A 27,210-nucleotide genomic window follows, 5' to 3' on the forward strand; every position below is an offset into this window, starting at 1 on the left:
CTTAAGTACATCTACCCTGTTGAACTTATTATGGGAAATAAATATTTAAATAAAAACAAGCTGCTGATTATTTCACATTTTACTTGTGAGCAACGGCACATTTAAATCTTACAAATATAGTTATTTGGCTTATATCGTGATAGATATCGTTATCGCCTGAAATGAAAAAAACATATCGTGATATGAAAAAATCTCATATCGCCCAGCTCTAGCTGGGGTAGAGACTGAAGATTTTTAAGACTGAGATGATATCCTAAAAGTTTCATTTTCCAGTTAATTTAATTGAAAACGACTTTATTATATTTTTTTTGTTCGTACTGTGATTTAATTTTTTTACCAGCTTGATAAGGTTGAAGTCATAATGACGTGGATAAGAAAAAACGAAAGGATTTTAAAACGCTTTTTGATTGAAGCTTAAGTTCCTTTATTTAGAAACAACCACCTAATGGCCATTTGTGGTACTGCACATGAAAGCAGCCAAGCTATAAACAGCTAACACTTTATTATTATTGTCATCACCATTATTGGAAAAATCTCGATTATGAAGACAGAGCCATGACTCTATTCTGCTCTGTATTCCTTTATCCAACCAGCAAAACAAACAAGGAAATAACACACTATCCACCAGCGTTTAATTTTCTTTAATTGATTCATTTCTGCAGTCCCAGAAGTCCAGAAAAACTGGAATAAAATAAATAAAATAAGATCCCTGTACTCTTTTTACATTACATGTAACCCCAATTGTCACTGGTTTGGTCTGTTTTTAATTATTCATTCATCTCTAAATACAGAATGTGTGTGTGTGTGTGTGTGTGTGTGTGTGTTCAGGCACCAGAGTTATCCATCTAAACACAAAAGTGCCATTTAATGGAGGTCACGACATGTGGTGCTATTTTCTCTGAAGCCATTTCTCACAAAAACACATGAGAATTGTCATTAATGTGACACACTCACAGCTGTTTGCACACGCACAAACACACACTTCCTGCATGCTTGTAACATCTGTCTTATTCATAATCCACCAAACATCACTAATTCAATCATTTCATCCCACTATTAAAGTCCACTAGTGTGCACTACTATCCAGCAGGGGGCACTCACACACATGCCTACAAACCAAAAATCAAGCATAATTGTCTCAGTAGAGTTTAAACCTCTTACTTCACTTGCTCTCAGAGGAGCACAGCTGTCGATCGGTGTGTGTGTGTGTGTTTGTGTGTGTGTGTGTGTGTGTGTGTGCGTGCCTAACCTGAGAAGTGTCAAACAGTTGAGCCTTTTAGTCTCCAGCAGTTGAGCTTGTCGGATTTGTTATGTTACAATGGGATGATGTTCCCAGACGGACAGCTGGGAGTGATGCTGTTTGTACGATGCTGTGGGCTACAGTGGATGTACACGCTGGTGCATTTCTCCTATAAGAATTCTTTATAAGGAAATTCATAAACAATAAATGCCTGCATCAATGTGAACAGCTAAAAATGGAGTACCCAGCCACAAACTGAAGAAACAGCTGTAACAGAGGCGCAAAAGACAACAAAACTGTAATTCAATCAATTAGCTACACAATTATGCAACAGTATCCACGCTTCACTCAACAAAGTAACAGATTAGCGGCTCCTGTGCGAGTGACTCAGCGTATCTCAGCAGGTTCACTGTAGGAGATGATCTCTGCTGGTGTGTGAGAAAAGTCGCTGCAGTGACAGAAACTGAACGCTTTCAAGTGCCACCTTAGTTACTCATGCATAAAGTTCAGGTAAGCAGTAAATTATGAAGGATCCATATGGTTAAAAATAAGTAGCCTTAAAATGTAAATAATTTCTGCCATTTATGGTTTCCTCTTTATATTCACATGCCGCAAGGGCCAGAAGGTACGAATGCTAATGTGCACCACGTTCACCGTTTTATCATCAACATTCGACAACATCTTTGGCTTTGTAGGTGGGATCATTTTGTGCAGAAACAATCATATGAAATGCCATTTTTATGTGAGAACCTGAAGCGGAAAGATTGGTTTAACAGAGGAAGTTGATAACTTCTGCCATTATCTCAGATGGGTTTCAGACATGTCTGTGAAGGTTCTCAGTCATCCAGGTCATCGTAGTCAAAGGAGCTTGCAAAGAAAAGCGTCTGGACTTCTTTAAGTTGCTTAAGTTGCTTCAGCTAAGACAGAATGATTGGCTGAGTTTTTTGTAATTTAGCCCTCTGCTCTACCTTGTGAGCTGTAAATGTCTCAAATAAATCAGTATATACATTTCGACACAGGAAAACAATAAGTGACCTTCAGATTACAGCAGAATTTCAGTGTTAAGTGTTCAGTATTAAACTTCTCATTGTCTGAGAGACAGGATGTGTATGTAGCATACATGCCAGTAAGTAACAACACTGCATCATTTACAGAAAACAATCTTTATCAGATCAATAAGTGGAGTGGCCCACACTGATTAGCATCACTTTCGTTTTTCCCAGCCTGATTAGCTGATCTTGTGGCTTTACAGCCAGACTGAAGAGCAGACAGAGCTAAGTGATGGCTGGTGCTGGATTTTTTTTACAGTTCATAAATACATTTCAAAACAACCACCTTACAAATAAACGAATGAATCTAAAAAGAAAAAAACAGCAAGGAAATCAGTAAGTGGTAATCTTTCCTTCAATCATCAACGGTAGCATGACTTTTGTGGCTTGCCAGGCTTTAATCAGATGCTTGCATAACACCAAATGATTATATAATAATGCAGCCAATATGCATAATTTCTAAAGTCCCTGAAAGCTACACAGGCTACAAACAAGTGACATACCCATACTTGCTGCAGCTTACAGCCTTCTGAAGAACCACAAAGTGCATTTGGACTAATGAGCTGATCACGATGATTATATATGTACACTACGGTGCAATGCAAACATGTAGACTTTGTTTATCTCAGTCAATGCTTCTGAATGAAACTGGAGAAAATTGTCCAGTCTGGCCACAGTGCTATTAAGCAGTTTCAAGGTCTCTTGCTAGCTAACATGTGGTGCACGAACAATGAAACCGGATTCATTTCTAATCAAAGTCGCAAATTAAGTGGAGCGAAACGAGGGAAGCTTGCAAATAATAAAAAGAAAATTGAAAAATAACTCCTAAGTATGTCATTGCGTGTTTTCACAAGCTTACCATTAAATTAAAATATTTAAAATTTTAATCCATGTGACAGATTCTTTCATTTACTAAATATCGTGTTTAAAAGTGAATTTAAGCAGGACGCATGAGGCCCACTCACTGGCTGTGAATTCACCGGACAATGACCGCACCATTCTCTTATGTGTGCAGTTGGACATCACAAAGTCTTTGCGCTTGAGAATTAGCAGGCAAAAACAACAGATTATTCCCAATCTATCTACTGTATATATCCACAAATATCACACATGCACCTTCTTCAAAGAGGGTCAGAAAAGTTCAAGGCTGCTGTGCATGTCTTAAAATGGCTTTAGTTTCTGTGTCTGTAGGGAATCGGAAGGTTTTGACGTTCAGTTACAGTTTAGCAATTCTCAAACATTCTAAGTGGTTTTCACAGCAAATTAAAAATTTCTGAGTGTCTATTTGTGAACGCAGCACTGATCTGTACACTGACCGCGGTGTCAAAGCCTGACCTTGACTCCTTTTCAGGCTTCCCTTGAAGCACTCGGAAAGGTCAGCGTGGAGATGCCAAGAATGCACAAACTGAGTAACAATATAGCTCTGTCTCCTAGGGTCTTAAATTTTAGGTTTCTCCTCCTTCATTGTACTGTACACACAGACACACAAGCAAATGTCCTGACGCTGCATTTTTCCCCCGTGCGCCTCAGAGGAATTCCAGTCTCCCGGTCAAGTATAAGTTTAGTATCTGCTGAGAGGACGCGTAAATAATACTCCCTTTATTCCCTCTGTCCCTTTCGCTCTCTATTTTTGCTCCTGTGTCTCTTCCTTTGTTGTTCTCTCTCTCACCCTCTCTATGTCCATCTCCCCCCAGGAGGTTTGCGGTTACACTCCAGCAGCCAGCTTTCGGCCTCCGTGGAAAATCCCCCCTCGCCAGCAAACAGCAGTGGTGCGATCCTGTGGTCTGGGGCTAAAAATGGGACAAACCATCTCACACAGAAATACACAGCTGGGGGCCGGGTGGGGTCACATGACTGAGGGCAGCTTCGCGAGGTCAAACATCTTCCAGCGGCAACGAACCGCTGAAACTGACGCATCAGAAAAAAAAGCTTTACTGTGGGAAAGGATTTAAAAGGAAACCATCTGACTCGCAAGTTCGAAATTCACCAAAATCAAAAGAAAACATTTTATTCGAGAAACACTAACCATGCTATTGATTGGCTCTTGAGAAAGGTGCTACGGCTGAAATTATGACACTCAAGTGGTAGTTAGTATAACAAGTAGGCAACTTTGGTAATTTTTGCATCACTGCAATCATCAGTGGGTTTTAAATTAAACGATCAAGATGTGACTGAAGTGCAGACTTTCAGTTTTAATTCAAAGACTTAAAAAAGTATTACATTGACTGATTACAAATTACAGCCTTTTTTTTAGTCAGAGCAGTCCTCTGTTTTCAGAAGCTCAAAGGTAACTGAACAATTGATTGACAACCAGTATCATGACCAGTTGAGGCCTGTTTCCTTGTTATTCCAAGACAAATTAAGCAGACAAGAGATCTTGAGGTAAACTTGCACTTGGAAGCATTTCACAGGAACTGGAAATATTAGATCCAAAGAAGGAATGTCAGCTAAGCAACAGCAAATGCCTAGAAAATGTGGATGATTGCAGAATTCTGTCCATGGTTAAGGAAAACCCGCTTCCCAACAGCTGAACAATCCAAGAATATGGTGCACCTACCTCACTGGAGGTTTCATTCTCCAAGTCTACAATCAAGACATGCCTTCATGGATGGAAATACAGAGGTTTTACAACAAGGTGCAAACCACTGGCTACACCCAAAACAACAAGGTCAGATTAGACTTTGCCAGAAAACACTTAAAGAGCCTGCAAAGTACAGAGAAAAAAATCTTAGGATAAACCCACTAAGGGTTTATTGATGATGTGACTGCTGACAGAAGGAGCCGGATGAATTCTGAAATGAATATGTTTGGGTAACCTTGAAAAAATAAAATTCATGATTGCATTCATTGTATCCAGGGATACTGTGGTGGGTATTATTCTTTCAGAGTAACTGATGATGAAAGTATTAACTGGTTACAGCTCGTTTTACTAGCCGTGTCCACTTTAATCAGTTTAATTTTCCCATGTGTTTATTTAAATGTATGAGAAATATATGATTGGTGTATAAAATATTGAGTGAGTGCCATTCTAGACCAACACAACTTCTTAACTCTCCACAATAACATCAAATTGACTCTTTTATTAAGTTAAACTGACACTTTTCATATCTTTGCAAACTTTTGTAACCTGAAGAGAATTCAAAATAAACTTCAGTGGGTTTGGGGGGAAATATTTCCCTCCCTATAGTTACAGCTTTAGAGTTTAAGCAGTCAGAGGGAAGCAGCTGATGCAGAGCTCATTGCTTAGTCTTTTAACCCTGCACTGATAAAGGTTTTTAACTGAACTCAAGCTGAACTCTGAAAATCAAAAGATAAGTCTCCTGTTGACATTTTTCTCAGCTTTCCAACTAAAGGAGCTTATCATGTCACAGAGGGACAATCCAGTTACACTTTCTATCACTCACTGAAAACGTGTGTGAACTTGAATGATCCTGCGGCAACACTGCCAGTATTTAGCATGATGTTTTTCTTGGAATAAGTTGCATATTTAACACCAATATTAAAGTTTCTTTTAGCTATCTTCTACTTCTGAAGCCTACTCCAGAGTACTGATCTTTAATGAAGCCAAATGCCCAAAATGTTTTGATAAACTTAACTCTTTGCTTTATTGCATCAACTAAAGGTAAGTAAGACAAAAGAAGTGAAAGCCCTAAAAAATTACAGTATCTCAAGACATTTGCACAGTACTGCACCTTAAATCAGAATCAGAATCAGAATCAGAATACTTTATTGATCCCTGGGGGAAATTATTTTTTGTTACAGTGCTCCATTTTAAACCAATAATAACTGTAATAGTAAAATTGGCAAAAACCTGCAGCCTAAGTAGCATTTTCAATTTCCCCAAATCAAAAACGATGCTTTCAGTTTGCTTGTTTTAATCAACCCACAATTCTTGCCTCCGAAATTAGTCAGTCTTGGATAATAAAACAGCAGCAGCTCACCTTCTCACTGTGGAGAAGCAATTTCTGATAATTTCCTCTCATTTGACATCACTGCAGCTCCACATGATATGTAAAAGGTAAAAATAGGTTTTCACATTGGCACAGCGAATGAGTCTGACGAGCACACACGGAGTGATAACGATGCAGGCTGAGCAGACAAGAGATGAAGGTTAAGTGTGGATGCTGAATGAGGCTTCTGTGCATGTGTGTGTTTGTGTGTGTGTGTACTGAAACTCCACAGCCAGAACCAGAAGAGCTTTAATAACAAAGCAATGACTGTGTGTGTGTGTTTGTGTGTGTGTGTGTGTGTGCGTGCGTGTGTACGTGCCATAAGTCAATGGTGTCAGACCCAGTGTGAGGCTATAATCCCCTGTTGCTAGGAGAAACCTTGTGGTGTGTGTGTGTGTGTTTGCCTTTATAAACTGCAAGATTAACAGAAAAAGAAAACACACACACTATCAATCTGCTGGTTTTGCTACACTTATGAACACACTGCTTTGGCCACCATGGAGAAGCCTGACCCTCTGTGGGGCTGGGACACTTCTGTTTTAAGTATACAAGGATATAAATATAAATAAATGATGGTCAGTGTTTTTGTTGTTATTTGTGTAGTTTTCCTAGACACCAACACTAAGCACAATGATGGAACAGGATCCCATCCTTGTACTTATATTCTCCACATTTCCTGAATTTCTTTCAGCTTCGGTGTGCGAGCCTCTGCTGTGTGCCGCTGTCATTTACAGCCATGCTCTTTGGAAGCCTTTCTCTCACTCTTGACTACCATGTCTCACAGTGTGCGCTTCTTATTAGAGTTTTATATCTTTTAAGAGTTCTTAATTATCTTTATCTTATTTTCATTTAGTTTCCAAAGTTGTTTTGCTTGTTTCACTTTGTCTTCTGTTGTTAAGAAATGCACAGTAAGACAATAATAAAAACACTAGACACAGTCAAGCAGGCTGTAAAACCTATAAAAAAGACCTCTGAATTGTTACTTTCAGTGTAAAGAAATGTCTGAAATGTCTTGAGAAAAAAAAGGCAATTTTAATAATACCTCTCACTTTATCAACATTATAAAGAAACAAACCTCTCTTTTAAATGGTGAGTAAGAAGGAATTTTTCTTTTATTAAACTGAATATTAACAATAAAACAAATTAATTTTCTTGCAGTTAATGGTTCATCAGCTTCTCTGGTATATGAAGTTAATTCTTACCTCCTCTTACACATAATGCAGAACCAAGCCAGTCCACATCCAGGGCTTAAAAAATGTATCTAAGATGCTGGTTTTACATAAAATACATGAACATCCCTTTAGTAAAAGGACTGATTTATTAGAGCCCACCTAATGTAGCATACGTAAGACTGATACTGATGCTAATATTCAGTGATTCTGATATATCGGGTGATATTTTTTTACTTTCATACAACGTTGCAATGTCAACACTCTAAGCATGGCCGAAGGGTGTAAAATACAGAAATCAACAGACAGATCAACAAACGGCTAATATCAGGCGATAATATCAGTCAGCTGATAAATCTTTTTTTAAAAGCAAGAGGGCTTTTTTTTTTCTTTTTTTTTGATTTCCTCTCATGCAGTTGCTTTTATTTTCTTGCATCTTAAAAATGGAAAAATGAGAGTTTGAGCTGCACTTAATAAATGGGTCTAGATTGACATTAAAATAAAATTTAAGTTGCAAAAACTGCGCCTTAACTAAATTAACGAGTGAAAGCAACAGTAAAAAGGAGGACAAGCTGCAAAACACCAAAGTCCAAAAGGGTGGCGTACCACAGTCTCAGGGCCCCGTCACGGGATGAGAACCAAGTAAAACTAAGATGAAAAGAAAATGAATCTACGAGTTAAAGAAACAAAGAGCACCACATTCGAAACAGGAAATGAACCGTGGTCTCCTGGCTGATAAACCTGTCCCTGATACTGCCACCAATTATCCACCCCACTTTGCACAGCACTGCTAAAATAGCAGAGAACATTAGTTATTCTATTACTGCAAGTTTAGCAAAAGCATCCCAAGCACGGTTAATCTGAATCAAACAACAGGGCAAAATAAGTCTCTTACTCATTTCTGTACCCCACCCATCCCCCTTGTGCAGTCAACTGAGGGGAAACATACTTAACTTTAATCCCAAACCCAAGCCTGCAAATGACAAAAGAAAGCAATCTGCAATCTGTGTGTATAAACTCATTGCATAATGAGCATTAGCAAACAGCGGATAAATCACGACAGTTCAGTTACGAGCCTGCAGGCAATCTTCTTTTTGTTAACTTCCAATTAGCTTCTAGCTGTGAGAGTCAGACACATTATTACAATATCATGTCTCCTCTTTCTCCCTCGGTCAACATCACTCAACCCTTCCCTCCTCCAATGGGAACGGCCATATGGTTGCCGTGGTAGCCCAGATAAACAAACAACAGTGATACCATGGAATACCGCAAAATATTTACAACCACACTTGGACTCACACACACACACACACACACACACACACACACACACACACACACACACACACACACATACAAAAGACTCCTCACGTTTTCTGTGTCTAAGGGACACGCATGCACGAAGGCTTTGGTAGTGCTCTGGTTGTTTTGGTCTTTGGCGATGGCACCATAGCAACAATTCTATTACATCAACTCCTGGAGTATGATACATCAAACTACACACACACACACACCATCTTTGTCTTTTTCATTTCAGCAAGCGTTAACGGGAATGATCACCTCACACGCCTCTGTGGATCACTTTCTGGCTGCAGGAAGTTTCATGAGGTTTTGCATATCACAGACAGAGTTCTGGAAAATTTTCCGATTATCACTCACAACACACACAGCTGACAGCACTATCAGCCAGGAGGTGTGGTGTGCTGGTCGTTGTCTAAACATGAGATTAAACCTGCTTCCTCTAGATGACAAATCAAAGCGACCCGCCGCTCGCTCTATTCAAATTTAGAGGTTCACCAGCACCAGTGTTCTCCACTGATAAGATTTATTAAGGTTTATGGAGTTATGATCCACTGACATGACTAATAACCCAAGGAGGACCAGCTTTACATGTCCTGCCATACAGAAACCTAATATGGCGATTCATCAATCAATACAACTGTTTAGTGCCACTTCTTCCACAGCAGGCTGAGGAGAGGGTTTCTAAAACATCCTCCAGGTTCCCATGACAGTCCTGAGGCAAATGCATGCCAGGGGAAAGATGTATGAGTCCTGCACTTGATGTGCTCACCCAAAGTGCCTGATACTGTGCAAAAAATATAAAAACTTTTAGACATTGCCTGTCTCTGCTTTACATTTTACGTCTTTGAACATCTATTATTCTACACAGAGGTAAGATAAGATAAGATAAGATAGAACTTTATTAATCCCTCGGGTGGGTTCCTCTGGGAAATTCGACTTCCAAAAAAAGCACAGCAACGACCGAAGTTACAGTTACAGAACTGTTATATATATATATATACACACACACACACACACACACACACACACACACACATATATAAATACAGAGACAAATATAAATAAAATATACAAAGGGGATAAATAGAATAAATAGGAATAAAAAATAAAAAATAAAAATACAAGGTCCTCAATTTAGTTAAAAGTTCTTTAGCCCTGACTTGAGACAAATGGGATCACATTTTTAACCATTTTATTTTCTTAACTTGGGGACAAATTCTCCCTCTCAGCTTCAAATCAGATGAGTCTAGAACTTGTAATGTCTTTTTGTAAAAGTGCACAATACTAGACAGAGACACAGCCTGTCGGTGTGGAGTTTTCACACTTTCCTGAAGTCTGTGTGGGTTCTCAGGCTTCCACAGTCCCAAGACAAGCTTGTTAGGTTAATTTGTGAATGTAAATCAGCCACATGTGTGGATGTAAGCATGTAGCTGTCTCTCTGTGTTAGCCCTGTGACCACCAAACCACGTGTACACCCCACCTTTCACTCTATGAGAGCTGCCATAGGCTTCAGTGACCCCTATGAACAACATAGACCAGGGCTGCCCAATCCCGGTCCTCGAGAGCTACTATCCTGCAGCTTTTAGATGCATCCCTACTCCAACACAGCTGAATCACATGGTTTGATTACCTCTTCAGCATGCCATCGTGTTTGGCAAAGGCCTGATAACAAGCCATTCATTTGATTCGGGTGTGTGGGAACAAGGATGCATCTAAAAGCTGCAGGACGGTAGCTCTCGAGGACCGAGATTGGGCACCCCTGACATAGACTGAAAGAAATCTTAATGGTTCAAATTAAGTCCCAAAAGCTGCAGTTCCTCTAATGACCACTAGAGGCTGGCTCAAAAATGTATGTCAATCCCCACAGACACTCATGTTAAAAAAGCTAATGTAACTGCAGAAATAAACATGTTTAACGGTTTTGGTCTTTAGAGATTGGTCAGATGTTGCACCAACTCACTCATTTAAAACGTTTGGATTATTAGCGACGTGGTTCACCAGCTGCATCAGCTACTTCTAATAACTCAACTGGACCCCTTCATGAAGTTATAACTTTGATGTGCAGTTTGCGGTTAGTCTACACAGTGCATCCATACAGTTTATACACACAGCTTGCTGATCAGGCTTCTACCACTCGCTGATGCTCATGGTTAATTCTGGCTCCAGGATGCTAATGGCTAAGCTTTAGGCTATTATTTCAGCTCTAGAAAAGGGGAGGACTCTAGTTCCCAAACATGAAATGGTTTTACTGGTCTGCTCAGATATGTTCCACAATCTTTTCTGCTCAACAGATGTATCACCAGCTTGGGTGAATACTGAGTATGCATCAGTACCAAACCTTCCATTAAAGTTATATAAAGCCTATCAGCATATTGGGGATACCCTTCTCATTTCTCACTTCTCCCTCACAAGGGAAAACACCTATTTCAGAGCAGGGCGGGCAGATGGTGGTTTCAAAATATGTGCTGACAAAAGTGTAAAGAAGACAGGAAACCTTTTTTTGAATGGTAATTATCTTTCACTCGGTGCGCCGTGTCAAAATAAATCACATTCCTAAAATGCACATTTTGAGGTCTTTTATTTCATCCAACTCTAAACTCCCACTATCATCTGAAAATCCTACACCTGAAAGCCTAAAAAGGAAAGATTAAACTTACATGTTCCTCGCGTTCTTCTTTGATGTATTATGAGGTTAGATAAAGCCGTTACAATACAAATGGTTGAATCCCAGAAAAGCTGAATAATTGGTCCCAACATCCCAGACTCATGTTGAAAAAGTTTGTGAGGAAAAGCTGCTCTGGCTAACTGCATGTTGATGTGCTCAAGACTGAGTAAATACCCTTCATACAGAACAAGCTACGAAGAAGAAAAAATGTGTTTCTATGGGTATGTGTCCAAATAATTTTACAGTTAATTTGAAGCACTCAACTCTAATTTGGACTACTCCAGGCCAGGAGAATGATTCTTATCATGGAAAAATATGGAAATACGTTACCTTTAATTCATGTGTGGATGAAAGGAATGGCTTCTTGTATTACACTGGTGAAACTAACTTATATCAGCAGATAGCAGCAGAATTTAAAAGCTGCCTTCAGTGACTTTTTTTAATTATTAATTTGAGCAATTCTTTGTTTCTTTAATCATTCAGTGTTCATTATTATTTATCTAAAGTTGAGAAGAAGAGGAAAATTTCCTTCTTTCCATTTCTTTCAGACCTTGATGATTGCTTTATATTAATCCAATGAATTTAAATACATTTACTGCATCTCATCACTTTCCTTCACCATCTACCTCTACAGCTCTGCCTTATGTGTTGTAATCTCAGTAAGTCGTATGATCAGTTGAACCACAACATCTGTAGAGAAAATCCAACTCACCATGCCGTGGTTGAGCCACTGAGGAATGAAGTTGTCCAGTAATTTGGGGTAGACCAGTTCTCTGTCATACAGGTAGAGGCTCCAGAAAGTAAACACCACAAACTGGAGAGAGAGAGACACGCACACAGAAAAAACCCCAAAAAGTTAGCAACTAAAGTGCAACACACTTTATGGAAAAGACATCAGTGCCAGATAAGTGGACAAAAACAGTGACTTTTAGCATGCAGCACAACGTTTCTGAACTAGTCCTGCCTACACAACGTCTGCTCTGTTGTCAGGTCAGTGATGAGAAACATTCCTCATATCCACCACTTACATTTCATTACACTCTATCAGTGGTTATTTAATATGTTGACGGTACCCCACTGGGACAATTTACCTTGGAAAATGCAGTTAAGCGTTACAGAGACAGCCAATTCAATGTTTGTGACATGCTACACGAGTAAAAAAGTCAGCAGAAAGTGAAATCTCAGTATAATTTAATAAAAACAGACAATAGAGAATCGTTCAGGAGGCAAACTCCAGCACTAACAAATGAAATCAATGTGCAAATGCAGTTCCTCTAATGGCCACTTGAGGCAACAGCAAGTCAATGACCATGAACCTCTTGGTTCAAATAACAGTTTTTCAGTTGTTGTTTTTTTAATTAAATTATTTTAACAAATATTATTGCTTGTTGTGAGGTACAGACTATCGAAGGATTGTGTGCTGTATTTTTGGTGAGTGAAAATTTAGTACTTGCTAGCACTAACTAGCAGATATGTGTACTGCACCTGAACAGTTTATGATTCAGCTTGTAACCCTCTCAACCCAATTTGATCTTTTCTGGCTTCAAAAACTAAAATGGCAGCAGTCTGGGAGTCTGGAACTGAGTCTGGGAACCAATAGGTGACAGCATCCATCTTTTGGATACAGTCTGTTAAAATACAATATGCTTAAGATATGTATGTTGTTTATCTAATTTTTAATTTAACATGTGGATGTAATAATTTAACATGTGCATGCATGTTGACTACTTACATCTTTTAGTTCTTAGGCAGTGAAAACCTGGCCCCTGGCACATGCATTAGGCTACACTCTACTTTTTACCTACTGTTAGAGATACATATACACTGTCCTCATTTATCCATTGGGTAAAGAAGGACATTGGAGGGAGACACATGAGGGTCATCTGTGATACCTTCTGCATGCCTTCTGTAAACCAAAAACTTCCCAATGATACATGCAGCTATTGCAGCAATCAGATTTCCCACATGACCTGAACCCACCATAAGCTGACCAGCTTCCAGTCTAATGTATCTTCACGGTTTGGATCAAGGCCAGTCCAGGTTCTGTAAGACGAGGGTGGAATTACCTGACAGGCATCTGCGTTCCAGTTCGAGGCATCTGAACCAACCAACCTCTTTTTATACCGTGACTGGCATGTTCTCTGTTTCAACAGGCCAGTGGTGGCGGGAAACAATGCGTGCACTTTGTCCCCTGTGGGGCACCCACAATTTTCCACCACACCATACCGCGTGCAAATGCCTGCAATATATGCACACTCCACACTCACGCATATATGCAATGCACAAATAGAGCTATAGCAACATATGCAGGAATGCACACACTTCCTTTACCAGACGGGCAAAGTTTGAGACATTACCTGTGGTAATGTAGTAGCTGCACCTGTTGTGCTGTATGTAACCTAAACTGTGAGGCCAATTCACACGCACCAGTTAACAGCTTCTACAGGTGTGTGTGTGTGTGTGTGTGTGTGTGTGTGTGTGTGTGTGTGTGTGTGTGTGTGTGTGTGTGTGTGTGTGTGTGTGCCAATAGAGCCAGGAACTATTGGGTTATTTAGGTTTAGAGATCAACTGTGTTTGACACTAGTGTCTGGTAGTCTATAGCATGAATATTTATGATCTTGTGCCAGTGATCTAACAGCCAGGACACAGTAATAGTCAGGTAGCCACACAAATTCTCCAGTATGCCAGCTGTGGGGCACGTTGCCTAGTAAAATCTTGAATAAAAGTGTGTGTGTTAAGCAAAAGACTGCCAGCCTTGCAAAAAAAATGGATTAGACAGAGGTCAAAGTCTGGCTGTCTGGATGATTCGTCAGTGCTTTCTCTGTTCTGTTCATTCACAGCAGGATTGAAAAAGATGAAGCACATCATACCATTACACCCATTTTTTTAACCTCAGTAAATTTTCACATCCAGTTAATCTATGTTCTTTCTCTTTACACAAACTCTCACAAAAGGAGTTCACCCAGGTATGTGAATGTAGCCAAAGTATATCTGGTGACTCTTTTCAGCATTTTTTTCCATCTAACTGAGTGAGCAATCGCAGCTGTTGATCTTCTTTCACTTTTACTTTTAAGTTGCTGCTAACCAGCCGGGACCCTTTTCATCTCATGTTTCCCTACTAACACGCTGACCATCCATAGTTGCGGCAGAGCAAAAATTAGCTTTTTAAGAGATGATTTTATTTATTAATAGAAAAAAGCCATCTAAACCTGCCTGACTCTGAGTGAAAAAATAATTCCCATCTAAACCTAATAAGTGATCGTGCCAGCTTTGGTAGCAAGAACCGCAATCAAGCATTTGTGATAACTGAAAATGAGTCTTTCGCATTGCTGTGGACTGATATCAGCCCCCTGTTCTTTGCAGAATTCTTTTAATTCAGCCACATTGGGGAGTTTTGAATCATGCCATTTAAGATAACTTAAATTAATACTTTAACTAGGCCACTCCAAAACCTTCTTTTATCGAACCATTCACAAGTGGACGTGCTGGTGTTTTTTCAGGTCATTGTTGTGCTGCACAACCCAACTGAGCTCGAGCCTCAGGCATGAACTGATGGCTGGACATTCTCCTTCAGGATTTTTCTGGTAGCAAAGCAGCCTCAGACCACAACACTATAATCACCGACTATCAGTACGATATTTTTTCTGTGAAATACGGCGTTAGTTTTATCCCAGGTGTAATTACTTTTTCTACACAGGATCAGGTGTGTTTGCACAGCTTTTTTCCCTTAATAAATAAAATCATCATTTAAAAAATGCATTTTGTATTTATTTTTTTAATGATTTGAAACATGAAAAACAAATATTAAAAATACTAAGAAATCACTCAGGGGGAAATTGGTTTTATTCTCCTATTTCCTAGTTGTTTCCTTTTAGTATGGCTTATTCTCGTTTGCCTTTTTTTTCTCTTTTTACCTTTTATTTCTTTTTAGAATGTCGATATTATATATTTTGTTTTGTTTTTAGGTTGCTTTTAAGGTCTAGCCAGGGATTATGGATGAAAAATTAGCCTACGGCATTTACAGCAATGTTTAATAATGAACATTGTCCCTGTTACAAATAAACAAATTAAATAAAAAAAGTTAAAAACAATAATTGTTGGCACCAGACAGTGTTTAGATATCACATTGTAAACTGTAGACCTTTGTGCTTTGCAGTGTGATCGTTTGCAGATACCTGGTGTAATGAGATTTTATAGTTCTGATGTTTTTAAATAGTTTATTGTTGTTGTTATGTGAACCATCAAGGTCAAAGGCTCTCGGGCTAACCCAACCATGCGCCAAATCAGAAAAAAAGCTCAATTTAAAGCATCATTCCCAGACATTAATCACCCCATGAGGTGAGACTGAAAATGTCAGACAATTTTTATGCGGTTGACATTAACAATTTCCATGATTACAGGTTGGTAGGACACTGCCACCACCCTCAGGAGTGGAAGAAAAATAAGGGCAAGAGAGGCGTTAAGAAAAGGGGAGCATGGCGGAGAGTTGATTATACTAAAAATGGATTACTCCGGCCTTCAGTTCCTGCAAGGCAAGCCCATCCATTCCCGGGCTATTGTGTGTTTGCCTGTGTACGTGCTTGCCTATGTGCATTAATCCTCTCACCGCTCCGACAGGGAAGGCCAGGACGGCCATCATCCAGTCTCGCAGGCCAATCAGCTTTCTCAGCTGCCGCTCCTGCTCCCTGCTGTCGCCTCCCTTAGTCAGCAGACTGGACACATCGATCAGGACACACAATCCGAAAAACACCGCCTGGATCACCTGCAGAGAGGAACAGGGGGAGTTCAGCGAGCTCTTTGGCAGCACAAACACTTTCTCACAACAAAGAGATGAAGAGAGGAGGAGAAAAAGAGCTTAGACGGTCAAATTCAATAAAAGTGGTTGAAAGAAAAAAAACAGGCTGTGCCCAGGCACATAGTTACAAACCACTCACCTGAAACTGTCATGAACCAGAGCAACAACACAGTTTCAAACCTCCTCTGGCATTAACATCAGTACAAACGCTGTATGCTGGGAGCTTCTTGGCATTGGTTTCTATGCCTGTAGGGGTAATCTGCGGGCGGGCCAGTGTTTTTGTCCTTATCATTTATGTTTCAAATTAATTCAACTTTATTTATACAAATCACAACAACAGTTGCTTCAAGGCACTTTCCATTATAAGGTAAAGACCCTGCAATAATACAGAGAACACTCCAACAGATCAGATCACCCCCTATGAGCAAGCACTTGGTAACAGTGGGAAAGAAAAACTCCCTTTTAACAGGAAGAAACCTCCACCAGAACCAGGCTCAGGAAAGGTTGGCCATCTGCCACAACTGATTGTGGATGAGGGGAAGAAGACAGGATAAAGACACGCTGTGGAAGAGAGCCAGAGATGAATAATAACGAATGATTAAATGCAGAGAGGCGTATAAACACATAATGCTTGTTTACCAGTTCAGCTGCCGATTAGCTCTTCAGCTAAAAGGGCTACGACAGCTACCATGTTAAGTGTAACAGTTTCTCCCATAGACTTCTATTAAGAGTTATTTGAGTGCTATATCTCTATCATTTTAGTAGTTCTGGCTTAAGTTTGCTTCCAGCAACCAACAAAAGCCCACAAATATTCTCTTAGCAGTTAGGATTGGGTTTAGTAAAGAGCAGCTGTTGGTATTAGCTAGTTCAAAGAAACTGGCACCGTGTTGAAAAACTTTGTATGAAGTTCCTTTAAAAGGGGTCACCACAGTGGGCAGCATTTATCTGCCAAAAATGTGGAAATCCCTTGAGTTTGTTGGCAGATCAAAAAGTGAAATAAATTTTATTGACTGAACAGACATTCTGTGTTCTAGTAGCTGCATTTCCAGCAGCGTAAAAGCAACTTAGCAGCTGATTAAAATTAGTTATACCTTATATACATTTTCTGCATCGCTAAATGAACACATGCACATTCCCCTACCAACGTGACACACAGTTTGCGCTTCATTTAGTCAGTGTGGCACAGTTTAACAGCTTGTAAGTGTAAAGCACAGAATCTGTAACGTACTGTAATGTACTTAAAAACTGAACGATTTTAAAGTGAAACTCAGAACAAGCCTAACCAGTTTGTTCAGCAGAGGTCGCCATGGTGATTTACACAGTTAAAAACACACACGAAACTCTGCCTTAAAGCTCAACAATGCTCGCAAAGCCATTCATTTTGCTTCATAGTACAACTTCAGAGGGCACTCTGGAACTTCACTGTTGGCGTTACTCGTGTTTGGAAAACCACAAACACAACAAGCAGCTGATAGAGTCGGGCTGAGCGCAAATGAAGAATCCGCGATTTGCTGTGAAAGTGAAGATTATTAAGATTAATGAAGTCTTTTTAAAAAACTGCACTGTGATATCATCCTAACAAGGACTGATATAGAAGTACATTAAAAAAAACTGTTAAAAAATATGTTTCGATATGAGTCTGAGAAAAAAAATGTCAGGAAAGATATTGGTTTTTATTAGTACTTTAATTACTAAATATCATTGTTGTTTTTTAAAAGCCTACATTGGTCAGTCTCTATCATAGGTTCACAGCTCTGGCTGTGAGCACAGAAGCTCCATCCACCTGCTGCTCAAACCTTCTACTTGTGAGGGACAGCCTATCACAAGAGTGTTTGCAGAGAAACAGGCAAAGGGGGAGGAGCTAAAACAGCTAGGACAACTAAGGGTCATTTTTAATCAAACCTACTCTTGTGTCCAAGAATAAAAACATGGAGCTGGAATCCAACATTATAGGTCCACTTTAAATAACTTAAAGTTTCAGTGGGTTTTGCTCTTTTCTTTCTAAACTTAATTCAGAAATCCAGTGAACAAAAATAATTTGCTGCCTGCAAAAGGGAGGAGGGATATTTCCAATTCATGCCCATCACTTAGCAACAGTGCTCTCAGGCTTGAAACACTTAAATGCCAAAGACATCCTGCACAGTTCCTGTGTTAAACAGAACCTTACTTAAAAGGCATTATAGTGTAGTTACTGTATATCGAGCAAAGAAAATGGTAAATATACATGACAATAGGCCATGCCGTAATAAGATGCAAAGACCCCGAAGAGCTTTCCTTTAAGCAGGTACAGTGAAGAAACTAGCAGCTATAACTGGCTATTATTGTCGCTGATTACCTAAAACATATAGAAAACAGTTGGAACAATCTCTAAGGGCACTGCTGCATGAATCCCTGAGAGCAAAATTGAGCTTAACAGCTCTCAAACTGACTTCTGGAGTGTTTGTCCAACATGAAAGAATCATCCACCAGCAGGAAACACTGTGACCTGCGTGCAAAAACTATTCCTCACGAGATGCACAATATTTCAATAAAACCACACGTGGCTTCTTTCAACATGCACCAAAAATACTTCACACTTCAAATGCTCGATTTCAATAGAATCTCCATTAAGTGGGCTGTGGTGAAGGAGAAAACCAGCTCTGTATATTTTACCCATCTTTGCGTAAGGAAACACTTTCAACATGTTCGCAATGATGGATGTGACCTTCGCTTCCAGAGGAAGATGGAGAGGAGGCACAGACTACCTCTCCTCTCCTCAAACCTCCCTCTGAGACTATTAGGTATCGCCCGGTGTGATGATGGCTGGTCATTAGAGGCATTTTGGCTTTAAAACATAGTTATGGGTGCTTCGGTATATACACGATTCTGCTGGTGAATACTGGCATTTTACAGCGGGCAGCCTAAATAAATGTGTGTGTCTACTCACTGAAATATGTGTGGACAGCAAATATAAATCTTAGACAGCTAGCATGTCTAAAGCAGCATGCCTGCTACATAAATAATAGGTTTCCATGAGAACTATGAGCAGCAACAGCACACTCACAGGCACGCACACAAGAAATTCTGAAATGGACCTAAAACTCAAGCCCTCGTTTCCGTATCAATACTGCATCAATTTTGAGGCTTTTGTGTTCCTCGTGAGAAACTGATACACACAAACGCTGGAGCCAGATGTTGCAGTGCAGTGTGTTTCCTGGCTGCTGGTGTGTACAGGTCTTTAATGGTACAGTTAACTGGGGGAAGAGGGCTAATGTGGAAAATATGACACAGCTATTTCCCATGCTCACAAAGACACAGGTATGCTCTTCAGAGATTATTTTGCCTTTAAAAGGGCCTAAACTAAAGTTTATACATGCCAAATTGATCAATCCCACAGATTTATAAATATGTAGGTATGTGTATAAATAAGGATTATTATTATTGTTATTATTACTACTACAAGTAGAAAATTAGAAATCCACTTACCGATAGGCCAGACAAACCTGTTTCAGCTGAGCGGCTATAACTGGTGACAGGCCAATCAGTCACAGACATATTCAGTTCTGAGCAAATTTAATTAGCATGTGCTGCTGCCTGACGCGCACCTTATCAAAAAACGTAGCTATAGAAACGTGGCGTGCTGATTTGTGCAAAGATATTTCTTCAGAGGAACAACATGTGATATGTAACGGGTCATGATTACATCTGGCATCTTCGTAATGCTAATGCACTAACTGGTAATCAGCGAGCGCAGCCATCTGCTGTTTTTGTTTTTATAGCTCTGCTGATCCACGTGTACACTCAGATGGTTCGGGCAAATTGTGTTGCAGCAATTTGAAGGTACACTTCTGAACTCCCCCCCCAACATGTGCCTGTATTTGAAGTACAGAAAGAGACGCCATGCATTACAGAAACCTTACCACCGACTAGTATTTTAGAGGCTAAACTGCAGAGCACTGTAGGCACGTAACATGTCTAACATGTCACATCAACTTGGATATACTGTAGCTATTATTTAATTTAAAGAAATGTTGAATATTCTGTTAGGAAACTTCCTTGAATGAGAACGACAAAAGGTCCCCTAACCTGCTGATAACTGCAACATGTTTTTTATAATGATTATTTAAAGAGAAGTTTTATATAAAACAATTATTGTAAAGTCTAATGTATTCTAATCCTGACATGTTGTAGAGCCTGCAAGGTGTCCTTATATTGGCTTTCGAGAGATAATGTGCCTATTTTAGAAACGTCCAAAGTCTGCATTAGTAGGTTGGAGGGGTGGAGGTGACATTTTTCCCCCCCGAGTTATCACCCAGGACACACCTTTGTCTTTTGCACTTTGCTTCTTTTTTTCACCTCACCTTGTACATTAATGAGCCATCGCAGCCAGGGATAAGAATATGGCTAGTGGCCAAAATCGATTACATTTGTAAAAACTGTGAAGCACAATCAGTGGAACATGAGCATTTTTATATATGATATGTGTTGTTGTTTTACTTTTCTTTAACAATGGATGTCAACCAGTGAATGAACAAACGCATCGACATCCCAGCCGCATTTAGATAACGACAGCAAGAACTCAAACGGTGCACGCAAAACAAGAAATGTCAGCTAGCTTCCTCTACAAACACAAACATTGCAGAAAGAAGACAACCACTGGCTGGATATTTCTCTAAAATTGGTTAGCTTTTTATAGCGACTTCACACCAACTTTAAAGCGTGCTTGTGAATGACTGCCTAACAGAACCGGCCTCTAACAGAAGTCCCTCTTTGTGAGTGCATGTGTGAGCGCATTGTTCGGGATGAATGAGAGCTGTGTGTGTCTGCAGTTTTGTGCCTCTCGTTGCAGCATAATTTCCTTAATTTAATAACACTTGAGAATCAAGAAAACTGATTGTGAACACTAATGTTTGGCCTGTTGCTGCCTCTCAGCTGATATGTTAAGCAGCTTTTACAAGTACAGTAAAGAGCGCCGAGACAAAATGCCCGTTGTGCACATTTTATGGCCTCACAGCGACACATGTGCTGCAACTATTGAAGGAAATACGCGGTGTACTTTAGCCCAAGCACTTCATTTTGCGTTGCAGCACAAAGTAAATATTACCAGTGCAAAAACTTCAGCTTCCGTCATTGCAGCCCTCAGGTTTTAGTAATCAATTGCTTTGTTCGACTGGCAGCAACTATAATAAACTATATAAAGTATAAACTATATAAAGTATGTTATCAGTAATTAACAATATATTCAGAATAAGAAGTTTGATAACAATAAACTCATCTAACAGAGACAAAGACAATTTTAAAGCACAAGAAAACAAACACAATATCGCTCTGTCAGCAGTCACCACACAAATGAAAACTCAGCTGACACGATTTACTGATCTCTATAGGAGAACTGATTTTATTAGAGTCACTACTGTAAGTAAATAATGGCTGATGATTAACCTCTGGCAACTCTCATGATGTCTGGCTACCAACGCAATGCTGCGCTTTGTATCATAAAACTAATCAGATATCTTTCTAGATATTTAGGCACAAGGTAATCACAGGTAAATATCATATCGTATATGTGCAACGCAGTACAGCCCCGTTTAGAAAGCATAAAGGCAGCAAAAAGAAGCATGAGCGCTTCCTTGTTGATGAATCACAAAAACTTGGAAACTAAAGTGAGTGAGAAGAAAACAAAAGATTTTAATGCAAAAAAAAAAAAAGAATTAGGGCTGTTATTACATCAGGCTTTCAATGCAAGAATAAACCACAGAATTCACTTCAATGACATTATTGCACCATCTAAAAAAACGTTTTAATTAGATCTTACTTTTTTTGTTTATATCTCTGTGTTTGTTAATGTGTGTTCTGCACATTTTTAGCAAATAAAATACAAATATGTTTAGCAATGTGACAAGACAACAACTGCACAAATGGATGCAAAAAGAGCACATGCACTGAATGGACAGTGAGACGTTATGATACACCATGTAAGTGTACAAGAATAAAATCTACACGGGCACAATCTTCAATGAACGCTGACCACTGATCTCACTCAGGGTTGGAGCCGCAACGTTCAAACGCTTTATTATTCAAGATTAGGGGATGCTGCGCATTTTCACTACACCATATTTAGTCTTTCAAACTGACAGACACTGCGCTCTCATTGGTCCACACCTTGTCAATCACAAGCTTCTGCTAATATCAGCTTTCAGTGTTGTTTTAACTAGAGATGGACCGATCCGATATTACGTATCGGTCCGATACTGACGTAAATTACTGGATCGGATATCGGAGAGAAATAAAAAAAATGTAATCCGATCCATTAAATATCAAAAAAGCACCTCACAAAACTTGCGACATGGCATAATTCGGCTCATAACCTAGCATGTCGGAGCAGTGTGCGTCACGTGATAGAGCGACTGTGGCTGCGAGACCTCTCGGCAGTCTGGTTCAGTATTTGGAGCCTCGCTACCAAACCGGCATTTCATCTCCGAGAAAGTTATACCAGAGAGAAGTAAAGCAAGTGTGTAAGTTCATCTCTGAATGTTTGTAAAGCATTCTCACGTTAAGCTTAACAACCGATTTATGGAGCGACTGCCTCTTCTCTCTTCCTCCCTCTCCTGCTGCTACTTCAATCATGAAACTGCTTAATGATCAGCTGATCGGCTTTTCTGTAGCGAGTCCGTCTCTCTTGTTTGTTTTTGGCCCACTTTGCACCAGAAAGAGGAAACCAGCGGCTGAACAACAGCAGCACGTTTAAGCTTGATAAGCTGTTTTTAGAATTTATTTAATATTACTTTGTACACCAGGATCTTTTCCTACGCAGCTGATGGCTGGTAACTGTGCAGGGGCGGATCTAGCAAAGTTTAGCCAGGGGGGCCAATAAGGCATTAACAGGGAAAAGGGGGCACAAAGACATACTTTTCTTTCTTATTCTCATTTAAAATGTCTAGCTTTTAATAAATAATTATCTGAATCTTACACCCAAAGTTTTAATCTGATGAAAAATGTATAGAAGTCCATTACTGTATATAGTAACTGTTAAGTCTAATATACCCTAGTAAGCTATAGTATTTTTTCCTTTGGGAAGGTACCATCTGTGAATTCTGCAATTCTGTTGAAGAAAGATGTTGAATCTATTTAATTATTCTTGAAAAATAATTGATTTCTGTGCATTTTGTTTCCACACTGCATCAAATTAAAGTTGATTACGTCGATTAAGCATCATGAGGTGGGGGGTGGGGGTGGGGGGGTTCCCCTATTTTTATTTTTTTTTGCTGGGAGTTTTAGAACCCTATTGGTTAGGTTGTTTACTCTTTAAAATACCAGAATAGGAAGGATGGAGTAAGTTTAACTTTATTAGATTGATCAGTATTGCTGAACTATGAAATATTTTGGGTGCAGTATATTTTTTGCATACAGGTACAACAGAATGGCTTTAGTGTTTGTTTGTTTTTTGTAACTTGAGTATGAACTTATACAAAAAGCAGCAAGATATTAAAAAAAATTTTTAGTGATTAAAAACACTATATCGGATTCATATCGGTATCGGCAGATATCCAAATTTATGATATCGGTATCGGACATAAAAAAGTGGTATCGTACCATCTCTAGTTTTAACATTATGTGTCTTTAGCCCCTGAGAGGTCACTCTCAAGCACTTAAACATATTTCCTTTGCTGTTAACACAGAATTTATATCATTGGGTCAAGCTTCTTCTTGATTTTGATTGGCCACTGAGAAAACAGGGACACTGAGCACTGAAAAAATTCTGTGCATTGAGCTTTGCAGGTGATTGCAGGCACTTATCTTCTATTCAGACACTATACAGGAGTTTTTGTGTTTTGTCTGGGCCTGATCCTGTGTGATGATCTACACCTGATGAGGGGTGGATAAAGGTATCAGTCTTTATGTTGTGGCTTTTGAGTCCGGTCACAACGATTACTACCTAAATCCAGGTTATATCATTACTGTTTACTGGGGTCACACAGAAATCTAAACGTTTTCCTGTAGCCTTCTATGCAACCAGAAGACTTTGTGCAACAACAACAGACACCTTCTGCTGGTTTAAGCCACTTTCTCCAAACTACATCTGTCTTGTATGATGTCTGTAAAGTGGAGAACTAATTTATAAGTTAAAACAAGCAAAATTTGTTCACAAGCAGGACCTACAGATAACTTGTGCATATTTTCACCACCATATTTTTATTCCCTTTTGCTATTAGCGTGAGTGTGCACGATGATCAACATCATCAACCCGAAATGCCTTAACCGGCACTTTATAAAGGCCACCAGGAGTTGACCCTAGTGCTGTGCGAAACAACTCCGAGATTATGGGAAGTCTATGCGAAAGCATCCCTCGGTGTCCTTGCTCCATGGCCTCGGTAAGCACTTTGGCAGATAGCTTCAAGTTTCACTGAATAAAACATCAAGTCTATTTTATAGAAATCATTTCATTCTGCAAGTCAGAAAAGAGAATTTTCCAGAACGTGTTCTTGAGAAGGTGATTAGAGTCTGATCTAGCCCAACAGTGCAAGCATCCCAGTGGCTATGTCCATCTTTTATATATATAGTCTATGGTCTAAAATGGACTTGAGTGTAAATCCCACTTTCTTAGTACAGATATGTTCTGGGCTGCAGCTTGTTTCAAACTTCTTTAAAACACATAAGAAATAACTGAGAAATTGATTGACAGTTTATTACCGATTTTTTTTTCTTGTCCAACAATCAGCGAGCACTAAAAATCCCACATCCCTGTCATTTCTGAGCCTCTCAGTCCTTCGTCATCATTTTTCTGACACTTCCCAACAGCAAGCTTTCACAAGGTTCGGTGCATCCGCGGCGCGCTCCCGAAAGGGGAAGCCTTTATGACGGGAGAGCTTTCTGCCCCACAACGCACCTGTTCCGGTTCACCTCAGCACCTAACCACGTTGCGAGCTTCAAACGCGACTGCAGACAAGTGAAACTCCGTGTAATTTACCCCTCCCTCTGCCACTGCCGACGAATCATCGAGTCAAACAAAGAGCGCAAGGAGGCGGAATTTAAATGTGATCGCAGCGCCACGCGCGCACTCTCTCCAGCGCGTGCATCGCCTCGAGCTGCGCGGTAACTTCACCGGGGTGTTTAGGGTTGAGATCAGATTAGACGTGAAATCTCACCAGGTCGATGAAGGTGAGAAACTTCCAGCTGCCTCCGTAGGTCTGGTGTGCCGGCATGTCTAAGGCTTTGTAGTGGCACAGGATGGAGAAATAAGACAGCAGGATGGCGACCCGGAGAACCTGCGAGGGGATCAGCGCCATGATGCTCGCTTTGCACCTGTATCTGTTTGTCCGTCTACCTGCCTGCGCTTTTTTTCACCTCCCTAATGTCTCTATGTGTCCGTATTTTTACTTGGTTTAACCTGCCTGCCTGTCCGTGCTTTTCCTGCCCCCCTACTGTCTGTGTACTGCTTCCGTGTTATGGTGATGATGAAAGGGGGAGGAGTGTAATCTCCACAGTCCGTGCAGTTATAGCGGGACTTACAGTATGTTGCTGTTTTCTTAAGGAACACGTAGCTTGAAGAATATTAGAATAAAGCACACTAGGACAATAAAAAAAACACATCAAAGCTTAGTTTAGTTTAAATCCAAAATAAAATTGTAATTAAATAAAAATCAATCTGCACTTAGAGATACAAATGACCCAAAGGTTCGGGTACTGTGCATTCATTCAGCTGGTGGTGCAGAAAATGTTGATGAAACTAGTGGGAATAAAGCCAGTAGAACAGTAAACGCATACCAAGAATACCTGTTTAATCAATAAGTGAATGAATAATTTCACTTTGATATACCAACAAACTGACACATCATCTCCTTCACAGGACTATGTCATGGTAGCCCTATGATGTGTCAGAGCTGTAATGTGCAACCAGCCAACATATTAAAAATAAGTGTCAGCAGTGAGAGCACACTCATAAAATAACTAATAAAAAACAAATTAAAATGTTTGTTTCACCACTGTGTGTAATAAATCATCAGATTTATGGCTTTCTGCAGCATTAGTCTCTTATTTGCAACAGTATTGTATGTTGGTGTTACATTTTGGGCTTTTTTTAATAGTTTTTTTAATCGCAATTTTATCATCTAATAACAGCTGATTGAAACAGGCAGCACCCATCGATTCTATATGCACATATGAAAAATCATACGACACGTGAAACAAAAATCACACAGAGGCTGAAGTGAAAAGCTGATAGCTGCTGTAGTGATGGCCGTTATCTTAGACTGGGGTTTTAGGTTTTATAAGGGCCAGCTAACAAAAGCATGGCATTGTTTAACATACTTTTTTCTTTTTTAAAACCTGAGCCATACCAAGTGTCTCTGGTGAAATTATGTTCAGCATCCCCATAATTTCGCCTTGCACTTTGTCACTGCCAAGGAAATAGTTTTGAAAGGTGTGGCCTTTTCTGGCTTCATGGTCAGACAGTATTTTCTGTTTGATTTAGAATTATTCTTTTTCATTGACATCATCTAAAGAAGCAACAACATCTGAGAAGCATCTGTTAGTCTGGAAAGGGTTATAAAGCCATTTCTAAGGATTTTGGATTCCAGTGAAACCACCATGTCCATCCATAATCGCCACCCATAAATAGAGAAAACTTGGAACAGTGGTGTGCCTTCCCAGGAGTGGCTAGCCTACCAAAAATTACTCCAAGAGCACATCAGTGACTCATCCAGGTGGTCGCAAAAGAAACCAGAAAAACATCTACAGACCTACAGGCCTCACTTCTCTCAGTTAATGTCAGAGTTCACGATTCAACAATATAAAAGCGACTGGGCAAAAATGACATCCTTGGGAGAGTTCCCAGGTGAAAACCACTGCTGACCAAAAAGAACACAAAGGCTCGTCTCACAATTGCCAAAAAAAACATTTTGAGGATTCTCAAGACATTTGGGAAAATATTCTGTGGACTGACGAGAGACCTTTTAGAAGGTTTGAGTCCCTGTTACGTCTGGCATAAAATTATTTATACAAAGAACGTCAAGCCAGCAGTTAAATTTGGCAGTGATACAAATCTTAAGATTGGACCAAATA

At 39.7% G+C, this 27,210-nt stretch overlaps 1 protein-coding gene across 1 annotated transcript in view; it reads right to left on the reverse strand.

Moving 5' to 3' along the window:
- LOC146618108 (androgen-induced gene 1 protein-like) overlaps positions 1 to 25,559 on the reverse strand; it is a 30,936-nt gene extending 5,377 nt beyond the window's left edge. Inside the window, exons 1-3 of the mRNA XM_085372790.1 lie at positions 25,296 to 25,559; positions 15,982 to 16,137; positions 12,088 to 12,189 (exon numbers count right to left, since the gene is read on the reverse strand). Of these exons, the coding sequence (XP_085228916.1) occupies positions 12,088 to 12,189; positions 15,982 to 16,137; positions 25,296 to 25,436 (399 nt within the window). The 5' untranslated portion in view covers positions 25,437 to 25,559. The remainder of the gene's footprint in view (positions 1 to 12,087; positions 12,190 to 15,981; positions 16,138 to 25,295) is intronic.
- Between the last annotated feature and the right edge of the window lie 1,651 nt (positions 25,560 to 27,210).

Source organism: Diplotaxodon limnothrissa, linkage group LG15 (genome assembly GCF_057381915.1).
Source record: "Diplotaxodon limnothrissa isolate DT_005_m linkage group LG15, D_limnothrissa_male_GT1.1, whole genome shotgun sequence".
NCBI classification, from domain to species: domain Eukaryota; kingdom Metazoa; phylum Chordata; class Actinopteri; order Cichliformes; family Cichlidae; genus Diplotaxodon; species Diplotaxodon limnothrissa.